This window comes from Lissotriton helveticus, chromosome 3_1 (genome assembly GCF_964261635.1).
Source record: "Lissotriton helveticus chromosome 3_1, aLisHel1.1, whole genome shotgun sequence".
Taxonomy (NCBI): domain Eukaryota; kingdom Metazoa; phylum Chordata; class Amphibia; order Caudata; family Salamandridae; genus Lissotriton; species Lissotriton helveticus.
Genome location: NC_136061.1, coordinates 1,501,943,548 through 1,501,965,766, shown reverse-complemented (window position 1 = coordinate 1,501,965,766; position 22,219 = coordinate 1,501,943,548). Strand labels below are relative to the sequence as shown.

The window sequence follows — 22,219 nt, the reverse complement described above, 5'->3', positions numbered from 1 at the left end:
GCCTGGACAGCCAAGTCTGGATAGGCAGCTTCTTTGGCCTTTCTGTTCTCCAAGACTTTCTGGTGTGATCTTGGTTCCCAGACCCACCACCAGGGTTGGTTTTGCTGGGGTATCTATTCTAAGGTAAGGAATCTATCAGTACGTGTTTCTTTCAGATGAACAAGTTACTTACATTCAGTAACAATATATCTGTAAGGAACATTAGTTAGTGATAGATTCCTTACCGCCCCACTCATCCTCCCTGTTCTGCAAACTGATTTCTAGGGTTATGGTCATCCCTTTCATGGCCCTCATGGCCCTAGTTTCAATGCACCAGTGGTCATTATCTTGCGTGGCTCTGCGCTCCTGGCGCGGAATGGAATGTACATAACTGACATCAGCGCACGAAGGCGGCGTCTAAGTAGCTGCCGTGACGTCATCTCTGCGACCACGACGCCAACGATGGACGCGGAGCCGCACAACGCCACCTTGCGACGCTCAGGGGTACTGCTGACGAAAACTTTGCTGATCCAGTCTGACGCCTGGGGGTAATTCTAAGGTAAGGAATCTATCACGAACTAATGTGTCTTACGGATATATAGTTACTGAAGGTAAGTTACTTGTTCATTAGCCAGATAGACTGGGCCTGTTCCATGAGCTGCTTTGTATATGAGGCAGACTGATTTAAATTTCACTCGCTTTTCAGCTGGAAGCCACTGCAGATGTTTTTTAGCCTCTAAAGTTGATGACCAGTGAAGAAGAGCCAGTATCATCTTGGCTGCCACATTTTGAATGCTTTGCAATTTTCTTAGATATCCTTTGTCTGCCCTTAAATAGAAAGAATTGCAGCAATCCAGGTCGGCTGAGAATAGTCACCTGAATCTCCACCAACAAGTCTTGAAAAGTTAATGGGCCTGTGATCTAAAGTTCACAGTATGACAGTGTGATAATCTGGAAGCCTATACCAGAGAGAGGGAGATTGGTATGTGAGACAGATTGCAAGAGAAATTGACTTATTGAGAGTTTGACTGAGATATATATATGATAGAATCAAAGACTGCAGTCCATAGCTCACGTTCCAAATGGGCAAAACAAAGTGTGTGTACATTCTGTAATATGTGTATGCTTTAAGGGAAATAGGTACCTGCCTGCAATATGTATCTGAAAGAGACACGTTAGTGATAGATTCCTTACCTTAGAATATCCCCAGGCGTCAGACTGGATCCGGAAATTTTTGCGTAGCAGACCCTTGCGCGTCGGTAGGCGTCGTCTGCGGCTCCGCGTCCGTCGTGGGCGCCGTGATGACGTCGTCAGAGTACTTAGACGCCGCCTGCGTGTGCTGACGTCAGTTCTTTTTTCCGCGCCAGCAGCGCAGATCCGGAAAAAGTGGTACCTTAGTCTTTTTTTACTAACTTTTTGATCTCTTTTGATCATTCTTTTTCGAGTCTTCGACTCCGAACGGTGCCAGTAGGGATGCCAGGTTTTAAGCCCTGAGAGGATTGCGACCGACTGATGTTGGTCACCGACCCTCACCGTCGGTGTCTCCACTGTCTCGGCGTCGACCACGACGACAAGACCTGTTCCGACTGCCGGGCCCTGACTTCGAAAGCTAGGCGGGAGCGGACCCGCAAGCGACTCCAACTCCGGCAGTCGGCCCTGCGCCAAGAGAGGTCCCGGTCCGGATGGAGGTCGAGGGACCGGTCGCGGGAACAGGGCCATCATAGCTCCGGGAGTCGACATCACTCCTCTGGGTCGAAGTCGTCAGGTAAGCACAAGAAGTCGAAGAGACAGTCATCACTCTTCCGACTCCCCTCGACGCTCGCTCGAGGCGGCCGGGGTTTCAGGTGACACCGCCCACGCGGCTCCGTCGGAGTCGCAGGCGTTGCGTCCGGCCCCATACCCTCCGGTCCCTGGATCGCGCGGTTCCTCATGGCCATGAGGTCCCTCACTCCCCCGGCGGGCTCCGCTGCGCCTTTGGGACCAGCGAACCCGTCTGGGGGCCCTAGCGGGTCGGGGCCTCCGGCCCCGACGTAGGTGAGTGCTTCGGCCTCAGCGCCGCAGGGCCCCACTGGATCCGGTTCCGGATACGGGTCGTCGCCGGTGGACCTAACGACCTCCCCGGCGCCGGTCCCTCAGGTGTCACCCCCGGCGCCGTCTTCGGGCGGTGCTGTCCCCGAGGCCTCCCTCGACCCGGCGCCGGAGCGGCACCGCTGGGCGCCGCTTCAGACGCCGTTTGGAGAGTTCACCTTTCATGAGCCGGCCCCATCATTTGACACTCCTGGGTACCAGGAGATGGGTGATGAGGAGGATTGGGAGGGGTCTGAGGACCCTCTGACACGGGAGTGTCAGTCCCAGGAGGACTGGACAGGTGGACTTGGGGATGCCAGTGGTCTGGACATTTCACCAGACACTGGCTTTGTCTCCCCTCCTACCGTGGCTACGGAGGAGGGAGCTACCTATAGTGTGGTGCTGACGCGGGCGGCCATGGCCTTGGGCCTTGAACTCCCCGTCGCGGCCGTGAGGACTAACCTCCTCACTGAGGTCCTTAAACCGCTGTCAAGCTCGGCTGAGCCTCTGCTGCCGTTTAATGAGGCCTTGACCGACGTTCTTTTGGGCACTTGGTCCAGGCCCGCTGCAGGTTCGCCTGTAGATAGGAATGTGGCCAGACGCCACCGCCTGGCCCTGGGCGACCCTTGTTTCCTGTCCACCCACCCCCACCCCTGAGAGCCTGGTGATCCAGGCCTCCAATTCCCAGACCGCATTCCCGTCGGCTCCGCCTGACAGGGTATCCAAGAGGTATGAGCAATTCGGCAAGAAGGTATTCTCCTCCCTAAGTTTGGGACTGCGGTCTTCCAACACCGCATGCCTCTTGGGCCGCTACACCCACTCCCTGTGGGATACGGTCGCGGACGTGCTGCCAGAATGCCCGTTGGAGGTACGGGCTAAACTCGGCCAAGCCCTTGTGGAAGGCCGGGATGCGGCACGTTATTCTATTCGGTGTGGACTGGATACCACCGACTCACTGGGCAGAGCGATGGCAAAGATGATGGCGATTCGTTGCCACGCCTGGTTGAGATCCGCCAACTTCTCGGCTGATGTCCAGAATACACTCATGGACATGCCGTTTGATGGTCGTCGCCTTTTTGGCGACAAGGCAGACCATGCGCTTGAGCGCTTTAAGGACTCCAGGGCTACGGCTAAGTCCTTGGGCCTCTCGGCCCCGCACCAGCAATCGGCTGCCTTTCACTCCTTTCGTGGCCACGGAAGGGGTGTACCCACACGTGCTGCCAGCCACGCGCCGCAGGGTAATACCCAACGCGGTGACAAGAGAACTGGGAATAAAAGGAACAATCTGCACTACTCTTAAAGTACCATGCGTTATGTAAGAACAGAAGGTGCTAGGTCCAGACACGTGATCCCCACACGGGCCTTACGGAGGATAGGCAACCTATCAACCAGGAAAACTGATTTATGAAATTGGACAGCACCCTTCAAGAGTTATGCACTGTTGCAAAACAATTGTCGAAAAAGAACATACATATGAGCAGAGTATTGTTTTCCCAAGCGTACACAGAATACACACAATCTTGTGACTTTGATTTTCTTTCTTTTATTCAGTTATTATTCTTTCTTTTCTTTTTTTGATAGTTGCAAATAGCCGACGCGTTTCGTCCGTTGCCGGACTTCTTCAGGGCTATACAAAAACATACAAAAAAACATATATTACAAAAATTAGTGGTTGCAGAATTTTGTCTATACAGGGACACCCTAAACCAAAGAAAAATAACAGAACCAGAATAGATCGAGGGGTCCGGTAACTGATTTAAAAACACATTTACAAACATGGGAAAACATTTACATACCATAAAAAAGAATATTCACAAAAAATAACAGAGATAAAGTCTCAGAACCAAAAAGCAGTTTAGTGCAGCAGTCAAAACATATTTCTGTCCTCACAATGTATGACATAGAGTAGCCTATCTGTTTGTTTAGAAACTAATATCTGTTGTTAATATAGACCAGAAGGTAAACTAACATATTATAATAATAACTTAAACATACACAGCATTATTGTAAAAAAGGAAGAAATATACATCTTCTTCAAAGTACCTTAAAACAATCTTTCTGATTTCTTTTTTCACATTAGTACCGGTCAGGTTTTCCAAGGAATTTCTATTGTTAATCTGTTAACAAAATTATCACAACATATATCAGAGGTGGTCCCCTCATAACATGATACATAATAGAGACTACCCAGATCCCAATTATATCAATCCCATTTTAGAGAGATAGGGATAATCGTTATATTCAACCGTGGTTTACAACTGGGGAGGCAAGTTGTAATAATACAGAAATTATATTTGTCTTTGCACTATATGCTATGTTACTTAAGAAAAAGTATATACACTCCCTAATGGAGACCTCTAAAGTCAAATAATATTTGTACTCACTGAAAGGTCATAAACAGGATTACAAATCCTAGCAACAGTCAGTGGAGACAAAGGACAAGAGCAGGTCCACAGTAAGGTCTAAGGAAAAATCTCCCAAAGATATATATCGGTTTTTGGAAAAATTTATCCATTCTATAGTTAACAATAAATCACAAACACCAAAGGTCATTATTATTTAAAATTAAAATTAAAAACAGCAAACAGCAATTTTAACAAGAGGAAGAGCTCTATATATTATTTTCCAGCTCAAATTCACGATGTAGTAAAAAAGGGACTGTAATTTTATATGTAATATGATATAAAAGTAGATAACGATATATTCAAAAAAGAATAATTGAAATTGCTTTCACCAAAGAAAGATTTATTTAGTCAAACACCTTCCAGTGATATTTACACAAATACATATAGATCCTGATACGTTTAGAAGGAGACAGGCAGTTGTTAAGCTGTGTTCCGGGCAAAAAGAACCGCCATCTTGAGCAAGACATACTAGTCCCCGACTCAGACCCCATCGTATTTATAAGAGCAGCACTCTATCGTCAAGATACTCAGATGGACTAGGCTTGAAATTCAGCTTCAGTAGTGAAAAGATTTAATTGTAGCATAATAACTCTCTAAACCGTGCTGAAAAATACCAGAGTTTCTCCCAAGAACTGACAAGGGAGATTAAGATCGATACAGCGCGCATGACTCACCAAAAAGTTCGGAAGTACAGGAGCATCGTGTTGTCGCCTTCTGGTTCAAAAAGCCAGTCCCAAAGCCACAGTATATATAGGCATGCTGATTGATTAATCAGAACAATTAGTCCTAAATGAGGGTAAATAATTGCCGGTAAAGTTGGAAAAAAGGCGCCGCCATCTTAGAGCGGTAAAAACGAAACGACCTCTCGGTACCAAGTCACGTACCGAATAGGGAAAACAAGCTTCTAAAGGGTATCCAAAGAACACATATCATATTTTAACTTATGAGCAGGCGTTAGATATAACTGTAAGCCGCCGATGGATGTTAATGAAGGAAAGTTTAAGAGGAAACGGGCGGCCCATTATCGGGCTTACAGTCACCTCATAGAGCGAGCAAATTACCGCCGCCATCTTAAAATGTTTAAAAATTCCTTATACTCTGCACTAATGGCTATATATACTCGGTGCAATTGAAAGATTCATGCGTTTCAGTCAGTTGTAAAGATTTGCAAGTAATAAAGACACGCAGTACCAATCATCGCCCATTGTATACGTAAAGTTTCGTTTATAAGATACAGGTGTATTGATAGAAAGCAAAGATTGTTAGGTAGTGAGAATGCCTCATAATATAGGCATAGGTTGGCATAAACATAAAATTTCAAGGTTAATACGTGGTCCATTGACAAAAAATACATTAACCTTTACAGCGCGATGTATGCTGTTACAGGCGCCATCTTGGAATGGTCAATATTAGTCGAGAAAGAGGGGGCATGAATGCCAGCAAGTATGTCACATGCAAACTATTCATACCAAATCTATTCCCAAGGTCTGCAACAGTATTATAGCGACCCATTGTATATAGCCAATTCTAGAAAATATAGTATAGTATGTGGAGTGTATAAATGTATGTACATCAAATAAACTTTCATGGAATCGGTTATGCAATTTGCAAAGGCAACGAAAAAAAGAATCTAATCAAGGTGCTTGAATTGAAAAAAGCAGACAAACATAGTATCTGCAAGCCACCTTGTAATTAGAGAAACAGACCATTATAGAGAGGAGAGACAGCAGACATCATACCAATACCCATAGAGCCCTATAGGAAAAAGTGAAATTCATTGTTGGTATTCATTCCCTGCTGGACCGCTCTCAATCTGCAGATCCAGCGAGATTCCCTTTGTCTTAAAAGTAAACATCTGTCTCCACCTCTTACATTACAGGCCACATGATCAATGGCATGAAATGTAATGGCATCATGATCGGGATGGCATTCTGATACATGTTGTGCCACAGGACTACGAATATCGTGATGTTTTATGTCACAAACATGTTCCTGAATTCGTTTTTTAAGGTGCCTAGTGCTACTGCCCACATATATCATTTTACAGTGACAAATGAGGGCATACACTACATGTGTCGTGTTACAGTTGATCATTCCCCTTATAGTATATTCCTTAGGGCTATTATAGCTAAACGTCTTGATTTTATTAAGACCAAATTCACAAACAGAACAGTTGCCACATGTATAGAAACCATCCGTTTTTACAGGTGACCATGTGGTGATCGTTTTATTAACCGGTTTGACATAACTGGGACAAATCATGTTCTTAATGGATGTTCCTTTTTTGTAGACCACCCTAGGCCTGGCTGGCACAATGTCCCTGGGGATAGATTCTGACAATAACAGGTGCCAATGTTTCCGAAGCAGATTATAAATGTGGTTACTGTATAAACCATATTCAGTTATGAAAGTACATTGTTGGTTAAAAGAGTTATCTCTCTTGGAGGCTCGAGTTGTAAGAGTCTTATTCCTATTTTTCTTTTTTATCTTGTTTTCAGCTGTTTTAAGTACTCTTGGATCATAACCTCTTCTTTTGCAATTGTTAGTCACCTGTCGTATCCCCCTTTCAAAGTTCTCCTCTTCACTGCAGTTACGCCGTACCCGTGTCATCTCTCCAAACGGAATGGCATCTATGGTGTTTTTCGGGTGACAACTGTCTGCGACAGTTGAGACCATTTGACTTGCCTTCTGAAGTCTGTAATGTCATTCTGGCAGCCAGGCGTCCCTCCACAAAATCGGTATACGCCTGCAGGTGGAATAAGTTTGTGGCATGGTGCACAGCAAAGGCTGTGGATCCACTTTCTGCCCCTCTTTCTGAGGTTCTTCTCTTTCTTCTTTCTCTTGCCCAGCAGGGCTCTGCTCTGGGCACTATCAAGGGCTACCTTTCTGCCCTTTCAGCCTTTCTGAGGCTGCCTGATCAACCTTCTTTGTTCAAGTCCCCGATTGTAAATAGGTTTTTGAATCACACACACGTTCCCTCCTGTTCCGTTTGTGATGCCTCAGTGGGACTTGAACCTTGTTCTTACATTTCTGATGTGCACTCCGTTTGAGCCACTTCACAACTGTCCTCTCCGCCTTCTTTCTCTGAAGACTGCTTTCCTGGTTGCCATCACCTTTGCCAGGAGAGTGAGTGAGCTCCAGGCTCTTTCATCTAAACCCCCTTTCCTTTCTGTCCATCCGGACAAGGTTGTGTTGCGGACTAGGCCATCTTTCCTGCCCAAGGTTGTCACGGCCTTCCACATCGGGCAGTCTATCACCTTGCCTACCTTCTTTCCACCACCGCATCCCTCTAAAGAGGAAGAGCGGCTCCACCGTCTGGACCCAAAATGTGCGCTCTCTTTCTATCTAGATCGCACACGCCAGTTCCGGGTGGATGACCAACTCTTTGTTGGTTACGTGGGCACTAAGAAGGGAAAGGCGGTGCACAAGCGGACCATCTCTCGGTGGATCATCTTGTGTATCCAGGCATGTTACTCCTTGGCCAAAAAGGAGCCCCCTGTTGGATTACGGGCTCATTCTACTCGGGCCACGGCGACTACAACTGCCCTGGGCCGGGGAGTGCCCTTGCAGGACATTTGCCAGGCAACTACGTGGGCCTCGCTGCACACGTTTGCAAGACACTATTGCCTGGACAGTCAAGTCCGGAGGGATGGCTTCTTTGGCCGTCCTGTCCTCCAGGACTTTCTGGTGTGATTATTGGTTCGCAGACCCACCACCGGGGTTGGTATTGCTGGGGTATCTATTCTAAGGTAAGGAATCTATCACCAACGTGTCTCTTTCAGATGCACAAGTTACTACTTGTGTAACGATATATCTGTAAGAGACATTAGTTAGTGATAGATTCCTTACCGACCCACCCATCCTCCCCGTTCTGTGAAATGATATCTAGGATTAAGATCATCCCCTTTCAGGGCCCTAGTTTCAATGGCACCAGTGTTGGTTTTTAACATGGCTCAGCGCTTCTGGCGCGGAAAAGCTGTGTCTAAGAACTGACGTCAGCACGCGGAGGCGGCGTCTAAGTACTCCGACGATGTCATCACGGCACCGACGACGGACGCGGAGCCGCAGACGACGCCTACCGACGTGCAAGGGTACTGCGATGCAAAAATTTCCGGATCCAGTCTGACGCCTGGGGATATTCTAAGGTAAGGAATCTATCACTAACTAATGTCTCTTACAGATATATCGTTACACAAGTAGTAACTTGTGCTTCGCAAGCATTGGAAAAATAGTTCTCATTTTCTCATTTTGGGGTTGTGGTTGGGGTGAGGGTATCAAGGTTGAGATTAACAGGGCATTTTGTATAAAATGATCACCACTAACTTGCAAACAATTGGAAAATTCAAAAAGAATATACTAGAAATTACAAAAAAAAAACATTGAAAACTGGAAGCTATAGGTGTTACTAATCACAAATCCAAAACCTTGCTTCCATCGTTCATTCATATTCTTAATATTAGCAATGTGCCAGGTGAATGCTTAGTGGATAAAGTTGAATACGGTAGATGAATGGTTTATTGGTAAGGTTCTACTATTGCCTCTGAACGAAAGAGGGCTGTAAAGGGACCTCCTTTAATAAATCAGAAGCAAGTCAGGGACCATATTAAAGCAGAGACCCTTATCCCTAAATTTTAATATCTATATATATATTGTTCTAAATGTTACACGGTTGTTGAAGTTTCAATGAATCTTCGTCCTTGATCATCACAAACTCTACAATGAAATGCTTGAAATGTGGTCGAAATGGGAACACTTATGAAGTAGGGAATCAAAAACCTGGAGGATCAAGTCACCTAAAATGCATGCTCTCCAAAAACTTCTTTAATCTTTTTCATCCAGTAGAATAGATACGTTTACCTCTTGGGATGTAATTCATACTCTAAACTGAAATGCATACCCTTCCCCTTTCCAAATGGGATGCCTTTGTAGAGACGTTCGTGTTATCTGTATTGCAGAATTACCAATAAGTATTTGGTGTACTCCCTTTTAAGTCACTCTGTTGGTTGTGAATGGCTGCACCAAGTTCCCTTTTTGTACAACAAACCAGTTTTCAGACAATGCCAATTTACATGCCCTTAATGTAAATCTTTCTAGTGATTATTCATGGTTGAAACTCTGATGACCCAGTTAGATGCAGCACTCAAGAAACATTACTGAGCACATATTATCTTTCATGTTGTCCCTGTGACCAGTATTAGGGTTGATATTATTTGCAGTTATTCCACTTAGTCCTTAATCTTACGAGTGGTATTATGAACTCCATGTTGTTGAAGCTCCTCCTCATAAACCACGGCAAACTACATAGGACTTGTGCATCACTGATCTTGTTGGTGACTGCATTGCTGTCTTGATGTTTATTGCCTCTGATATTAAGGCTATTTTTAATCTTGGAGAGTTGAGATAGTCTGTTCAGAATACCAGTGCCCTTCAGAGGTTGCATTGTACTAGGTCTAACAAGTAAGTTCTTCAGGCAAAGGGAGAGCTGAAACATTGTCAGATCTGTGTTCTCTGACCTACCCAAAGGTTCTGATCTCACCGTTACATAGATCATATTACTGAGGTGTTCATTTAAGCCGAGTTAACTCAAGGTCACTTGATCCCATACTTCTTTTGTGACTTACACAATAGTGACTGCTCATGGTGGACTTGCTGCTATAGGGGAAGGATGTTGTAGAATTTCTTCTAGGGATGAATAATAAGCTCTTGTAAATTCGGATTTTTTTTATTCTGTCTTGGCAGGTGGCAGAATCTCATAGCAAGAATGGTGGTCAAAGTTGAAGCTATCAAAAAACCCATCCCCTTACCGCCGGCCCCTTCTGGCATCGTCACTGAGTAAGTATTTACGGAAAGGGGTATGTGATAAAGGTTTAAGGCTTATGAATTGCATGAGGCAGACTTGGAAGCAGGTGGGTGGGTGGGTGGCAGGAGGAATTATCATATGTTTTAACAGAAAAACGATTTAGGACAAAACCATAAAGAAAAGGGGTGTAAGGTGGCGTAACGCTATAACTTCATGTCACCATGCCCTGTTGTAAACCTATACAAGAGGAGCTACATTGGAGACCAGCTAATGCTGGTAAAGTATGGAGATGGGACGTTGGCAGTTGATTGAAGGTGGTGCTGTGTATTAGAAAACATGACTTAATGCTGCTGCAATTATGAAAATGAAAATAATATCTTATTGACATAATTGTAGAGATGAGGATGAAGATGGTCAGAAACTGAAGAAGGAGGTCCAGAGTCCACCTACCAACAAACTTAATAACCCAGGTAATCAGTTTGGATATCCAGTTTTCTATTTTCAATGAGGCATTCATTTATTCATTTTCCACTAATAAGGATCAGGTCCACTTATCTAATTGGACACCTGGAGGTCTCCTTACTTGCAGCTTATGAATGTTTGGATTGCCCACAAATAAGCATATCTCGAAACAATATAGAGGTAAACTAATGTGGTACCAGATCGTGGAGGGGGAATGAGTATTAAGGCAGAACTTCTTGAAATATTTTTTAGAGGCAGATTAGTAAAGAAGCGCCTCATGCAAAGGTTGATGGGACATTATAGCCAAATAAGGAAAAGTGGACAGGCAGCTGCTATATAAATCAGGAGTAACTTGAAATTGAATCTCAATGATTTAAGAGACCAAGAAGTACCTTTGTAAATTTTGTCTTGCAAGTCCATTCTGCAGCACCTGATTTGCAGTTTTCTTTGCATTACTCTTATTCGTTTGTGACTCCAACTAATATTTTCTGTTGAGCTTTCTAGCTGCCGGTTCCTCACACTTTAAATATTCCCCAGGCGTCGGAATGGATCTGCAAACTTTTTAGCAGTTCCTCCTAGTAAGAAAGTGCCTCTTTTTGTATGGGCACCTTCAAAGTTTTGAACTGGTGCTGCACTGTTTATTGACCCTGTGAGTGCACTGAGGCTTGCCAACCAGACCTCTGTGCTAGTGCCTTGACCTTAAAGTATGTACATGTGATTGGCTTGTTCCCAATTGGCATAATCTAACTTTCTTGTAAGTATATGGTACCCAGGAATTGCAGCTCTGGGTGTGACGAAGGTAAAACAATGCAGACTGGAATTGCAGTTTAAACATGCTAACCAAACTTTTCTATTTAAAGCCCAATACTCCCTTTTTATGTCTCGCCAGAGCTAGCCCGTTTGCTTCTCTGGAGAGACTTTTAGTAAGGGGGCTTCAAAAAGCTCACCACATGGTTGTGCTTGTGGCCTAAAGCTTGCGGTTACGCGCAGAGGCACATCTGGCTTTCCTCTCTCGTCATAGCTCATTAAGCGCATCGCTCGCGGGCACCCTTACAGTCACTTTCACGGCTGCGTGGATGCGTCAATTTCACGGCCGCGCAGCCAATGCATGTTTATTTTATTTTCAGCAGTATATCCCGCCAACACGGCTCAGATTAAATTACATTCCACCTCACTCCCGTATTTCTGCTGTTTCCTCTGTTTTATGTTCTCTCCAGCCCGTCTCCTGCTCCAAGCCTGGCTCTGTTATCTGCACCGCCCCTTTCACTCTTTTCCCTCATGAAAGTATCTCTCCTTTTACCCTCGCCCCCTCCCCTTCCAATTGCTTGCTCTGTATCGGCTGCTCCTATCTCTGCTCCTGCTCGCCCCCCTCCCCGACTGGCCCCTTTGCACAGTGCTCCTTTCATGGGCAGCGCCGCCCCTCCCGGGGGACGCCGCCAGCCCAGACTGTGACTCTATTATTCGAGCAGCTGTTGTCTGCTGCAGTCGGTGTCGCCACACCAGAGGGTGAGATTAAATATTCTGATAGATACATCTGCCGTGTGGATTCCTCACCTTGTGAATATCCCCCTTGCGCCAGCAACGTTCGGAAATTTTCTTCGTAGTACGCCGACGTGGGCGACGTCACAGGAGCACGGCATCGCGCGCGACTCCGTCTGACGTCACCGACCCTACATCAGGCCCACGCCGGCGTGATGACGTCAGTTCCCTTTTTTCCGCGTCTTCGACGCTAACGGTTTTCGGGATCTTACTGCGATACTTAGTATCTTTCTGTTTATTAATAGACATTGTTTCTCTCTTGCGACTTGATTCTTATCCGAAGATGTCGTCGAGGAAAACAGGCTTTAAGCCGTGTAGGTCTTGTGCCCGCAAGATGTCCATCACTGACCCACATAAGGACTGTTTGTGGTGTCTTGGTTCGAGTCACGACGTCAAGAACTGCAATTCCTGTTTTAAGATGAATCCGAAGGCACTTCGAGAACGTGAAGCTAAATTACTTTTGGCTAAGGTAAAACAGGATTCTGGACGTTATTCAAGATCGACGTCACGGAGGTCGAAGTCGAAGCAAAGGTCTCGATCGAAGTCGGTGTCTGCGTCGAGATCCAGAGCGGGTTCGAGATCTGGTGAGGATACGAGATCTAAAGAGAAATCGAAATCCAGGGAAAGATCGAGGTCTAGATCTAAATCGGCTTCCGGTCACGCTTCGAGCTCCTCGAGGAGAAAGCATAAGAGGAGGAAACACAGTTCGAAACATCATTCAGAAAAGGAATCCTCTGACTCGAAGAGAAGGTCTCATAAACATCGTAAAGACTTTATCTCTCCTTCTCCTGCTTTATCGAAAGAAGGTTCTCCGGCCCCGGAGCCAGAACCGGAGCCGGATCCGGATCCGGATCCGATGTCCTCGGAACATGAAGAGGAAGAAGAAGTGATTCCTCAAGAACCGACTCCAGCGGAGACTCCTGCGGATCCGGAAGGTCAGAGTGAGGGTGTGTCGGGGCGACCTCCATTGGATCCGGTAGGTCTGTACCCTCCCTTTCCTGGTCCTGGACAGGATCCCTCGCATTTTTTAAATGCAATGTTCGGAGTATATTCCAGGGCAATGTACCCCACTGGAGCACCTGTTGGTCCCATGGGTCCATTATCATACAATCTGGGTATTCCTCAGTCGTATGCCCCAGCTCCGTTTATGCCATTCATGCCGGCGCCTCTTCCACCATGGCTCGGTACGGCTCCACCGAGGTCTTCGACTCCGCATGCGGCTTCGCCGGCTCCGGATCGACCTCGCAGTCGAGATCGAGGTACCACACCTGTTCATGACTCTCGTCCTGCTCCGGCTCCTCGATCGACGTCGGAACCGGCTCCGTCGGAGTCGTTACCGGATCCGTCGACGTCGATTCGATTGGAGTGGTCGAGGCGAAGAGCTCAGCGCCTTCTAGAACAAAAGGATGATGAGAGTTCTGATGTGGAAGAAGGCGAGCTTCCTGATCATGACGATGATTTCGATGAACTTCGGGATGCTAGTGGTCTAGAACTCTCTCCTGAGTGGGTTCTGCCTTCAGCTTCTGATGCTCCATCTAGAGACGTGGCACCCTATCACGTGGTCATTAGGAAGGCTGCTGACCTTCTTAATTTAAAGCTGCCCACAGTGGAGTACAAACCCAACATCCTCACTGAAGTCTTACATTCTCCTTCTTCAATTGTGGAACCTACACTGCCATTTACTGATGCCTTGACGGATCCAATAAAGGAGATTTGGAAGAAGCCCTTATCTGCTCCTGCAGTTTCAAGAGTTATTGCAAGACGCTATAGGGTGGCTCCTGATGACCCTGCATTTCTTTCTACGCATCCATCTCCGGAAAGTCTTGTGGTTCAGGCGGCTTGCTCTAATAGGGCTGCTGGCTCCTTCCCTCAAGTGCCAGCTGACAAAGAGTCTAAAAAATTAGATCTGTCTGCGAAGAAGACTTTCTCTTCTGGGAGCATGGCTCTTAAATCATCAAATGCTACTTGCCTTTTAGGTAGATACGTGCATGCGCTAATGGACTCAGTGAAGCAATTATCATCAAAACTTCCTGAGGATGATAAGAAGAACTTTAATGAGGTTGTCTCTGACACTCAGGCTGCTGCCCGCATGGTCATTCAAAGCGGTATGGACACTGTGGATTCTGTTGCTAGAATTATGGGTTCATCCATTGCGACCAGGAGAGCTGCATGGCTAAAGTCTTCAGATTTTTCTGCGGATGTGCAATCTACATTGCTGGACTTACCCTTTGATGGAACTGGCCTTTTCGGTAAGAAGGCTGATGTAGCCTTGGAAAGGTTTAAGGACAGCCGTGCCACCGCTAGATCTTTGGGTCTGCAGATGAGAGGATCGTCGACTAAAAAGTTCAAAGGATTTGGCAGATCTTCTTTTCGTCCCTTCAAGCAGGGCCAACAACAACAACAGCAACAGCAGCAAAACCATCTATATAGATCCTATAGAGGTAAACAAAGGGGTAGTGGACGTAAACGTCAAGTCTCCTCTTCCTCCACTTCCTCCAATAATGCCCAACCCCCACCCGCATCAGCAAAGCAGCCCTAGATCCACCATTCTGGATCATGTAGGGCCAGTAGGGGGTCGGCTTACTCATTTTCTACGAGATTGGGAATCGGTTACATCAGATCTTTGGGTTCTCAATCTCGTAGAGAATGGGTATGCACTTCCTTTTCAGGAATTCCCTCCCAATTACCCTCCTTGCCAAGGTTATTGTTCGGAGGACCACCTGCTTCTCCTGCAGGAGGAAGTCCTGGCACTGTTTCGAAAGGGTGCGATAGAGGTGGTTCCAGAGCAGGAGAGGGGTCAAGGGTGCTACTCCCGGTATTTCTTGATTCCCAAGAAGGATGGCAGGCTTCGGCCTATCCTGGATCTCAGGATTTTGAACCTCTATCTCAAACAGGAGAAGTTCAAAATGCTCACCCTTGCTCAGGTTCTTCTAGCGCTGATGGAAGAAGACTGGATGGTGTCGATCGACTTGCAGGATGCGTACTTTCACATCCCAATCCTGAAGTCGCACAGGAGGTATCTCCGTTTTACGGTGGGATCGCAACACTACCAGTTTGCGGTCCTTCCCTTTGGACTTACTACTGCGCCTCGAGTCTTCACCAAGGTGATGGCAGTGGTGGCTGCGCATCTCAGAAGGTCGGGGATTCCTGTATTCCCTTATCTAGACGACTGGCTGATCAAAGCAGAGTCGCCGGAGATGGTGCTCCATCATCTGCAGGAGACAACTCAGTTGTTACACAGGTTGGGTTTTTCGATAAATGTACCCAAGTCTCACCTGGTGCCCTCACAGCGCAACCTGTTCATAGGTGCGGTACTGGACACTTCTGTATGTCGTGCATTCCCTCCACCTCAAAGAATTCACGACATTCAGGAGATGATTCCTTTATTCTACAATGGAGCGGTTGTTCCGGTCCTGAAGGTCCTTCGTCTGCTCGGTCTGATGGCTTCTTGCATTCTGTTGGTCAGTCATGCACGCTGGCACATGAGGGCACTCCAGTGGTGCCTCCGCAGGCAGTGGTATCAGCACAACGGAGATCTCAGGGAGTCAGTGAAGATCTCCGGGGAAGCTGCAGCGGATCTGTCTTGGTGGAGCGTGGAAGGCAATCTGTCACAAGGAAAGCCTTTTCAGCTACCTCCATCAGTGGCCACAGTGATTTCGGATGCGTCCACTCTCGGGTGGGGTGCTCATCTGGGAGACCTGGAGGTCTAAGGTTTTTGGTCTCCGGAAGAAAGGTTGTTTCACATCAACCTTCTGGAATTGAGGGCGATACGTTTGGCACTCAAGGCCTTCCTCCCTTCCCTTTGCGGTCGTTCGGTTCAAGTCCTGACGGACAACACGACTGCGATGTGGTACATCAACAAGCAGGGAGGAGTAGGGTCGCAGTGTCTCTGCAGAGAGGCTCTGCGTCTCTGGTCCTGGGTTCAGGACCATCAGATTTGTCTGGTGGCAAATCACCTGGCCGGAGTTCTGAACGTTCGTGCAGACAGTCTCAGTCGGCAGTTCTCTGCCGACCACGAGTGGAGGCTTCACCCAGAGGTTGTTCACGACATCTTTCGGATGTGGGGGACTCCTCGGGTGGATCTATTCGCCACTCGCGAGAATGCTCACTGCCTTTCGTTCTGCAGTCTCCAGTATCCGATGCAAGGAGCATTGGGGGACGCGTTTCAGCTGAGTTGGGGAGATCAACTCCTTTACGCGTTTCCTCCCATACCTTTGATTCCTCGGGTTCTGAGGAAGATTCGTCAAGACCGGGCCCAAGTCATATTGGTCGCCCCGGATTGGCCAAGAAGGGTGTGGTACTCAGACCTTCTCCGCCTCTCCTCTCACCCGCCGCTCCGTCTCCCTCACAGGGCAGACCTCCTCTCTCAGATGGAGGGGCAGGTTTTACACCCCCACCTCCAGACATTACACCTTCATGCCTGGAGATTGAACGGGGCAACTTGAGTTCTTTTTCTCTCCCTCACGAGGTAGTGGATGTCATTCTTTCTGCCAGGCGTGACACCACTAAGTCCATTTACTCCTATAGGTGGTCTAAATTTGTTTCTTGGTGCAGGGAGAGAGATGTTGACCCTTTGAAGGCTCATTTGTCTAATATTTTACAATTTGCCCTTTATCTGGCGCAGCAAGGTTTGGCTGTGGCCACGGTCAAGGGGTATCTTTCTGCCTTATCGGCATTTCTATGTTTGCCGGATCAGCCATCTCTCTTTAAGTCTCCGGTGGTTTTGAGATTCTTGAAGGGTCTCATAAATATGTTCCCTCCTACTCCTTTTGTTGTTCCTCATTGGGATTTGAATCTTGTGCTGACCTTCTTAATGGGTTCTCCCTTCGAGCCCTTGCACAAGTGTCCATTGAGGCTTCTATCTTTTAAAACGATCTTCCTCGTTGCAATCACCTCGGCAAGGAGGGTAAGTGAGCTTCAAGCTCTAAGTTCCAAACCCCCATTCCTGACCATTCATGCTGAAAGGATGGTTCTCAGGACCAGGGCTGCTTTTCTGCCTAAGGTGGTGACTCCTTTCCATCTTGGGCAGTCCATTACCCTTCCTACCTTCTATCCTCCCCCTCACCCGTCTAAGGAGGAAGAGAGACTGCACCGTCTGGACCCTAAGAGGGCGGTGTCGTTCTATCTGGACAGGACTAAAGACTTCCGGATGGATGACCAGCTGTTTGTTGGTTTTGCTGGCTGCAAGAAGGGCAGAGCGGTGCACAAGCGCACACTTTCCAGGTGGATAATCCTGTGCATCAAGATCTGCTACTCTCTTGCTGGTAAGGACCCTCCTGAGGGTATTAGAGCACATTCTACTAGAGCAAAGTCTGCAACATCTGCTTTGTCTAGGGGTGTACCTGTTGAGGATATTTGCAAGGCCGCGACTTGGGCCTCCCTCCACACTTTCGCGAAGCATTACTGCTTGGATACCGAGGTGAGGAGGGATGGCCACTTCGCGCGCTCTGTCCTCCAAGACTTCCTGGTGTAGCAGAGTGGGCACCCTCCTCCGGGAGTGGGGACTGCTGTGGGAATCTATTCACAAGGTGAGGAATCCACACGGCAGATGTATCTATCAGAAGAACAAGTTACTTACCTTCGGTAACGCTTTTTCTGGTAGATACTATATCTGCCTGTGGATTCCTCACTGACCCACCCGCCTCCCCGTTGTCCACTCTGCTATACCTGGTCTTTCTGTATATATGTTTATACTATTGATTTAGTTCTATTTGTACTGTGTACATTGTATATTTGCATATTTGCTGTCGTTGGTCCGTCCGTGTGCCTCGAAGGCACGGAAAAAAGGGCGGAACTGACGTCATCACGCCGGCGTGGGCCTGATGTAGGGTCGGTGACGTCAGACGGAGTCGCGCGCGATGCCGTGCTCCTGTGACGTCGCCCACGTCGGCGTACTACGAAGAAAATTTCCGAACGTTGCTGGCGCAAGGGGGATATTCACAAGGTGAGGAATCCACAGGCAGATATAGTATCTACCAGAAAAAGCGTTACCGAAGGTAAGTAACTTGTTCTTTACCACTCTGAAACGAAGTGGCAGGTCACCCCAAACAATGGAAGTTGCTAGAGCCCCGCACCCCGTTTCTCACTTTTAGCTTCCATTCATGAGCCCGTGTCTTCCACACAATCCCTAGCTTTATCTGAAAGCGCCTTCCTCCTCTTGAGCAAAATACTGCATTCACACAGCTATGGTTCAAACTTCACACCGCCAACTCTTCTGTGTCGCCGTATTGACGTCAGCGCCTACCTCACGACGCTGCCTTCAAGGTGACGTGATGCAGCTAGACTGGCTGCCCGCCTCATAGATAACCTTTAACTAATGACTAACAGCCAGTTGAAATAACTTGTTATTTTAATACATACTGCTGTTATGCTGGTTCATAATGCACTAATCATCAGGTGTTACCAGTACCCGTTTGCATAGCCAAGTCATACACAGAAACCTGCTAAGTCACTTGCTGAAGCAACTTGCCTGTGCAGCCTCCCCATCCCCTTGCTAAATGTTTCTGCGTGGAGATACTTCACGCCCCCTCTGTCTCCTTCCCCTCCCAGGATATGACACAAAGAGTAGTTGCTTCTTCTTCAATCTAGTCCCTCCCCTCCTTTTATTTCATTTATATTAACACCGACAAATGTCCTCCAAATCCATTGAGTCCGCACTTCACAGGACTATGAAATTTTAAGATAGAAGTGGATCACCATCAAAGCTGGGGACCGGAGGGAGGCCTCTGACATTCTGACTGACTTACATTTTTGTAGGAACCACCACCCTAACAGAGTTTTTTGGCATTGGTCTAAACATGGCATAGCCAAGCAGATAAGACTTCAGCTTTTTATTGAATCTTGGAGTGTTGTTGAGAACTTTGTCTGGAGGCAAGAAAATCCATAATACTGGAGCCTGCACTGAGAAAGACCTGTCTTCTTGTGTGCAGGGATTATATTAACAGGCCACTGCCGTAGTTGTATTTTTGCTACATATATAGGTGGACACCACTGACTGCTATATTCTGAGACCTTTGAAAACAAACCAAAAATGTTTTATGAAGTCTGATGCAAATGGCAATAAAATGTAGGAACTGTTTGCGTCCATTGGGACCCTCAGAGCCCCGGTGACACTGCACCTGCTGCACACTTGATAGCTATACCTCCTCCTAGCAAGACCACTGAAGCTTGACCCAAGTGTAGTAAAATATATATTTGAGGAGGTCTTAGTTACATACCTTTACTTTACAACCGAATTACACTGTGTGGCTCTTTTTACCACCCGAACTCTGCAGGGTTGGATGTCAGGACTCCAAGGCCACTGATGATGCCTTACCCCAATAGCTAAGCAATGAATTATATTACCTGTTTAAAGTGCAAAACTTACAGCACATGTGGTATTTAGGTTTCCCAAGATCATGCAATGCAATAGGTCTCACAATTAAATTATTTTGAGCTATTGACATTGTAAATGGCAATGCCTTTAAAAAAATTAAAAGGCATTGTTATTTACAATACCAAAAGCAACACCTATTCCCACTAAAACCTGGAGAACCTTCGACCTCGTACCTGTAGCTGAGATTCTCAATCTAATCTCCTCCTCCAAACCCTCTTCACACATCCTCGACCCTGTACCCTCTCAACTGACCAAAAAGCTGAAACTCTCCCTCGCACCACGATGGTGCGAAATCATAAACAGTTCCTTAAAAACTGGCATCATACCAGACTGTCTCAAAGTCGGACAAGTCACACCTTTACTCAAAAAGCCTGGCCTAGACCCCAACGACCTGAACAACTTCAGACCGGTTTCCAATCTCCCCTTCCTAGCCAAACTCCTTGAAAAATGCGTTCTCCAGCAACTGAATCGGCACCTGGACAATATCAACCTGCTAGACCAACACCAATCAGGCTTCAGAAAAGGATGTAGTACTGAAACTGCGATCCTTAACATCGTGGATGACATCCTCAAATCCCTTGACTCTGACCAATGTTGCCTACTCATTCTCCTAGACCTCTCGGCAGCCTTCGACACTGTGGATCACAATCTTCTCATCAAGGCTCTCAAAGACCGAGTAGGTGCAGACGAGGTGGTCCTTCAATGGTTCTCTTCCTTCTTTCATGGTCGCTCCCAAAGGATAAAAATCAAATCCTTTACGTCCGACCCACTCCCCGTCAACAGAGGCGTCCCCCAAGGCTCAGTACTCTCTCCTCAACTGTTCAACATATACATGGAACCCCTCACAACCATCCTACAAAAAGCCAACATACCCTTCCACCTATATGCTGACGACACCCAGATCTACCTGGAAACCTCCTCCATTAATGACATCCTAAGACTCAACAACACTCTCAAAGAAGTTCAACAATGGCTTGCCACAAACCACCTTAAACTTAATCATGAAAAAACCGAAATCCTCCTTATCTCCAACAAAGATGAAAACCCGCAAATTAGAGAGTGGCTGAAAGCTATAGATGCTCTCAATGGCAATCTCACCCTGGCTAACTCAGTAAAATCTCTAGGAATCACCCTCGACCAAAAACTTAACCATGACAAATCACATCATGACCTCTGCCAAGAGTGCCTTCCTTAATTTGAAGCTCCTCAACAAAATCAAACCTTTCATCCCACCCACGGACCTCAAGCAAGCCACCCAATCACTGGTGTTATCTAGACTGGACTATGGGAATGCAGTTCTCTCCGGTACAGCTCTCTCCCGCCTAGCTCCACTCAAAACAACTCTCAACGCGGCTGCCAGAATGGTCACCGGAGTCAAAAAGTACGACCACCTATCTCCCGCACTCAGAGAACTAAAATGGCTCCCAGTGGAATTGCGTGCCAACTTCAGAACCGCCTGCCTTACTCACAAAGCCTTACACACAGGGAAACCAGAATACCTGGCCTCCAAGCTCAAGAAAGCCGGCCAGTCAAGAAACCTTAGGAGTTCCAACACCCTCCTACTAATCCCTCTGAAAACACGCAAGCAAAAAACTGCAGCTCGTTCTTTCGCAGGAAACGCACCCAAAATATGGAACTCCATCCCGGTTGACATCAGGACTACTCCCTCCTTCATAAAATTCAAAAGACTCCTAAAAGACTTATACCTCAACCGTACCTTCCCAAACTGAAATCCGAAGTGCACAAGCTGACACCTTGCTGCCAACAGACAATTGCTCCAACATTCCCATCCTCATCCACGCCCCTTAACCCCCTACTCTCCTCCACTCCCGGAGGGAAACGGAGCTCAGGACTTTACCCTCGGATCGAAACTACATCGGAACCACTCTCCCTCAATGTGCTCCGAGGGACGCACAGCACACTGGATCTTTTGATCACTTACGCTTTCTTGTTCCTCTTTTATGTGTTTTTCTACTCGCTGTAAAGCGCTCTGATACCTTCGGGTCTGGCTAGCGCTATATAAAACCTCTTAAATAAATAAAATAAAATAAAACCTATTGCATTGCATAGCGCGGTGTCCGTGAAGACGGAGCCGCACTTATCAAAGTTTAAAAAAGTGTGTTGGGGGGACAGAGAGCATTGGCATAGCCAATAGGTCTAGCTTTTTTTTTTAGAGCTTATACATTTTTAGTTATGCAGCACAATATCCTTGGTGCAACAACAGCAACTGTTGTATGGCTAAACACTTATAAGGTCCCAAAGGCGAGACCTATTGGCTATGCCAGTGCTTGTTAATATATGTAATTCATCCTTAAAGTAGGCCTAGCAAGCCCTAAGGCAGGGCTCTTAATATTAAGAAGTGGAAAATGCATATTCATAGCATATGTTGGCTGCAGTTACACATTCTATGCACAATTCTGCTTTCTAGTGTTTGACCCAGACTCTGCAATTTGTTTTTCACAAAGAAGTCTTTAATGGTCAACATCGTTCGTCGTATCTCCACCTACTTGAGGCAATGCTCGTGTTCAATGGCTCCTTGGTTAGATTTTTTTTTCCACCAGCAGGCTCGGATTGGGACAAGGTGGTTTTAAG

At 46.8% G+C, this 22,219-nt stretch overlaps 1 protein-coding gene across 3 annotated transcripts in view; it reads left to right on the top strand.

Annotated features, from left to right (window-relative positions):
* ARHGEF12 (Rho guanine nucleotide exchange factor 12) overlaps nucleotides 1-22,219 on the top strand; it is a 926,126-nt gene that overhangs the window by 763,860 nt on the left and 140,047 nt on the right. For all 3 annotated transcript variants that reach the window (XM_078682163.1, XM_078682161.1, XM_078682160.1), the window contains 2 exons: nucleotides 10,191-10,283; nucleotides 10,648-10,721. In XM_078682163.1, the coding sequence (XP_078538289.1) occupies nucleotides 10,191-10,283; nucleotides 10,648-10,721 (167 nt within the window). The remainder of the gene's footprint in view (nucleotides 1-10,190; nucleotides 10,284-10,647; nucleotides 10,722-22,219) is intronic.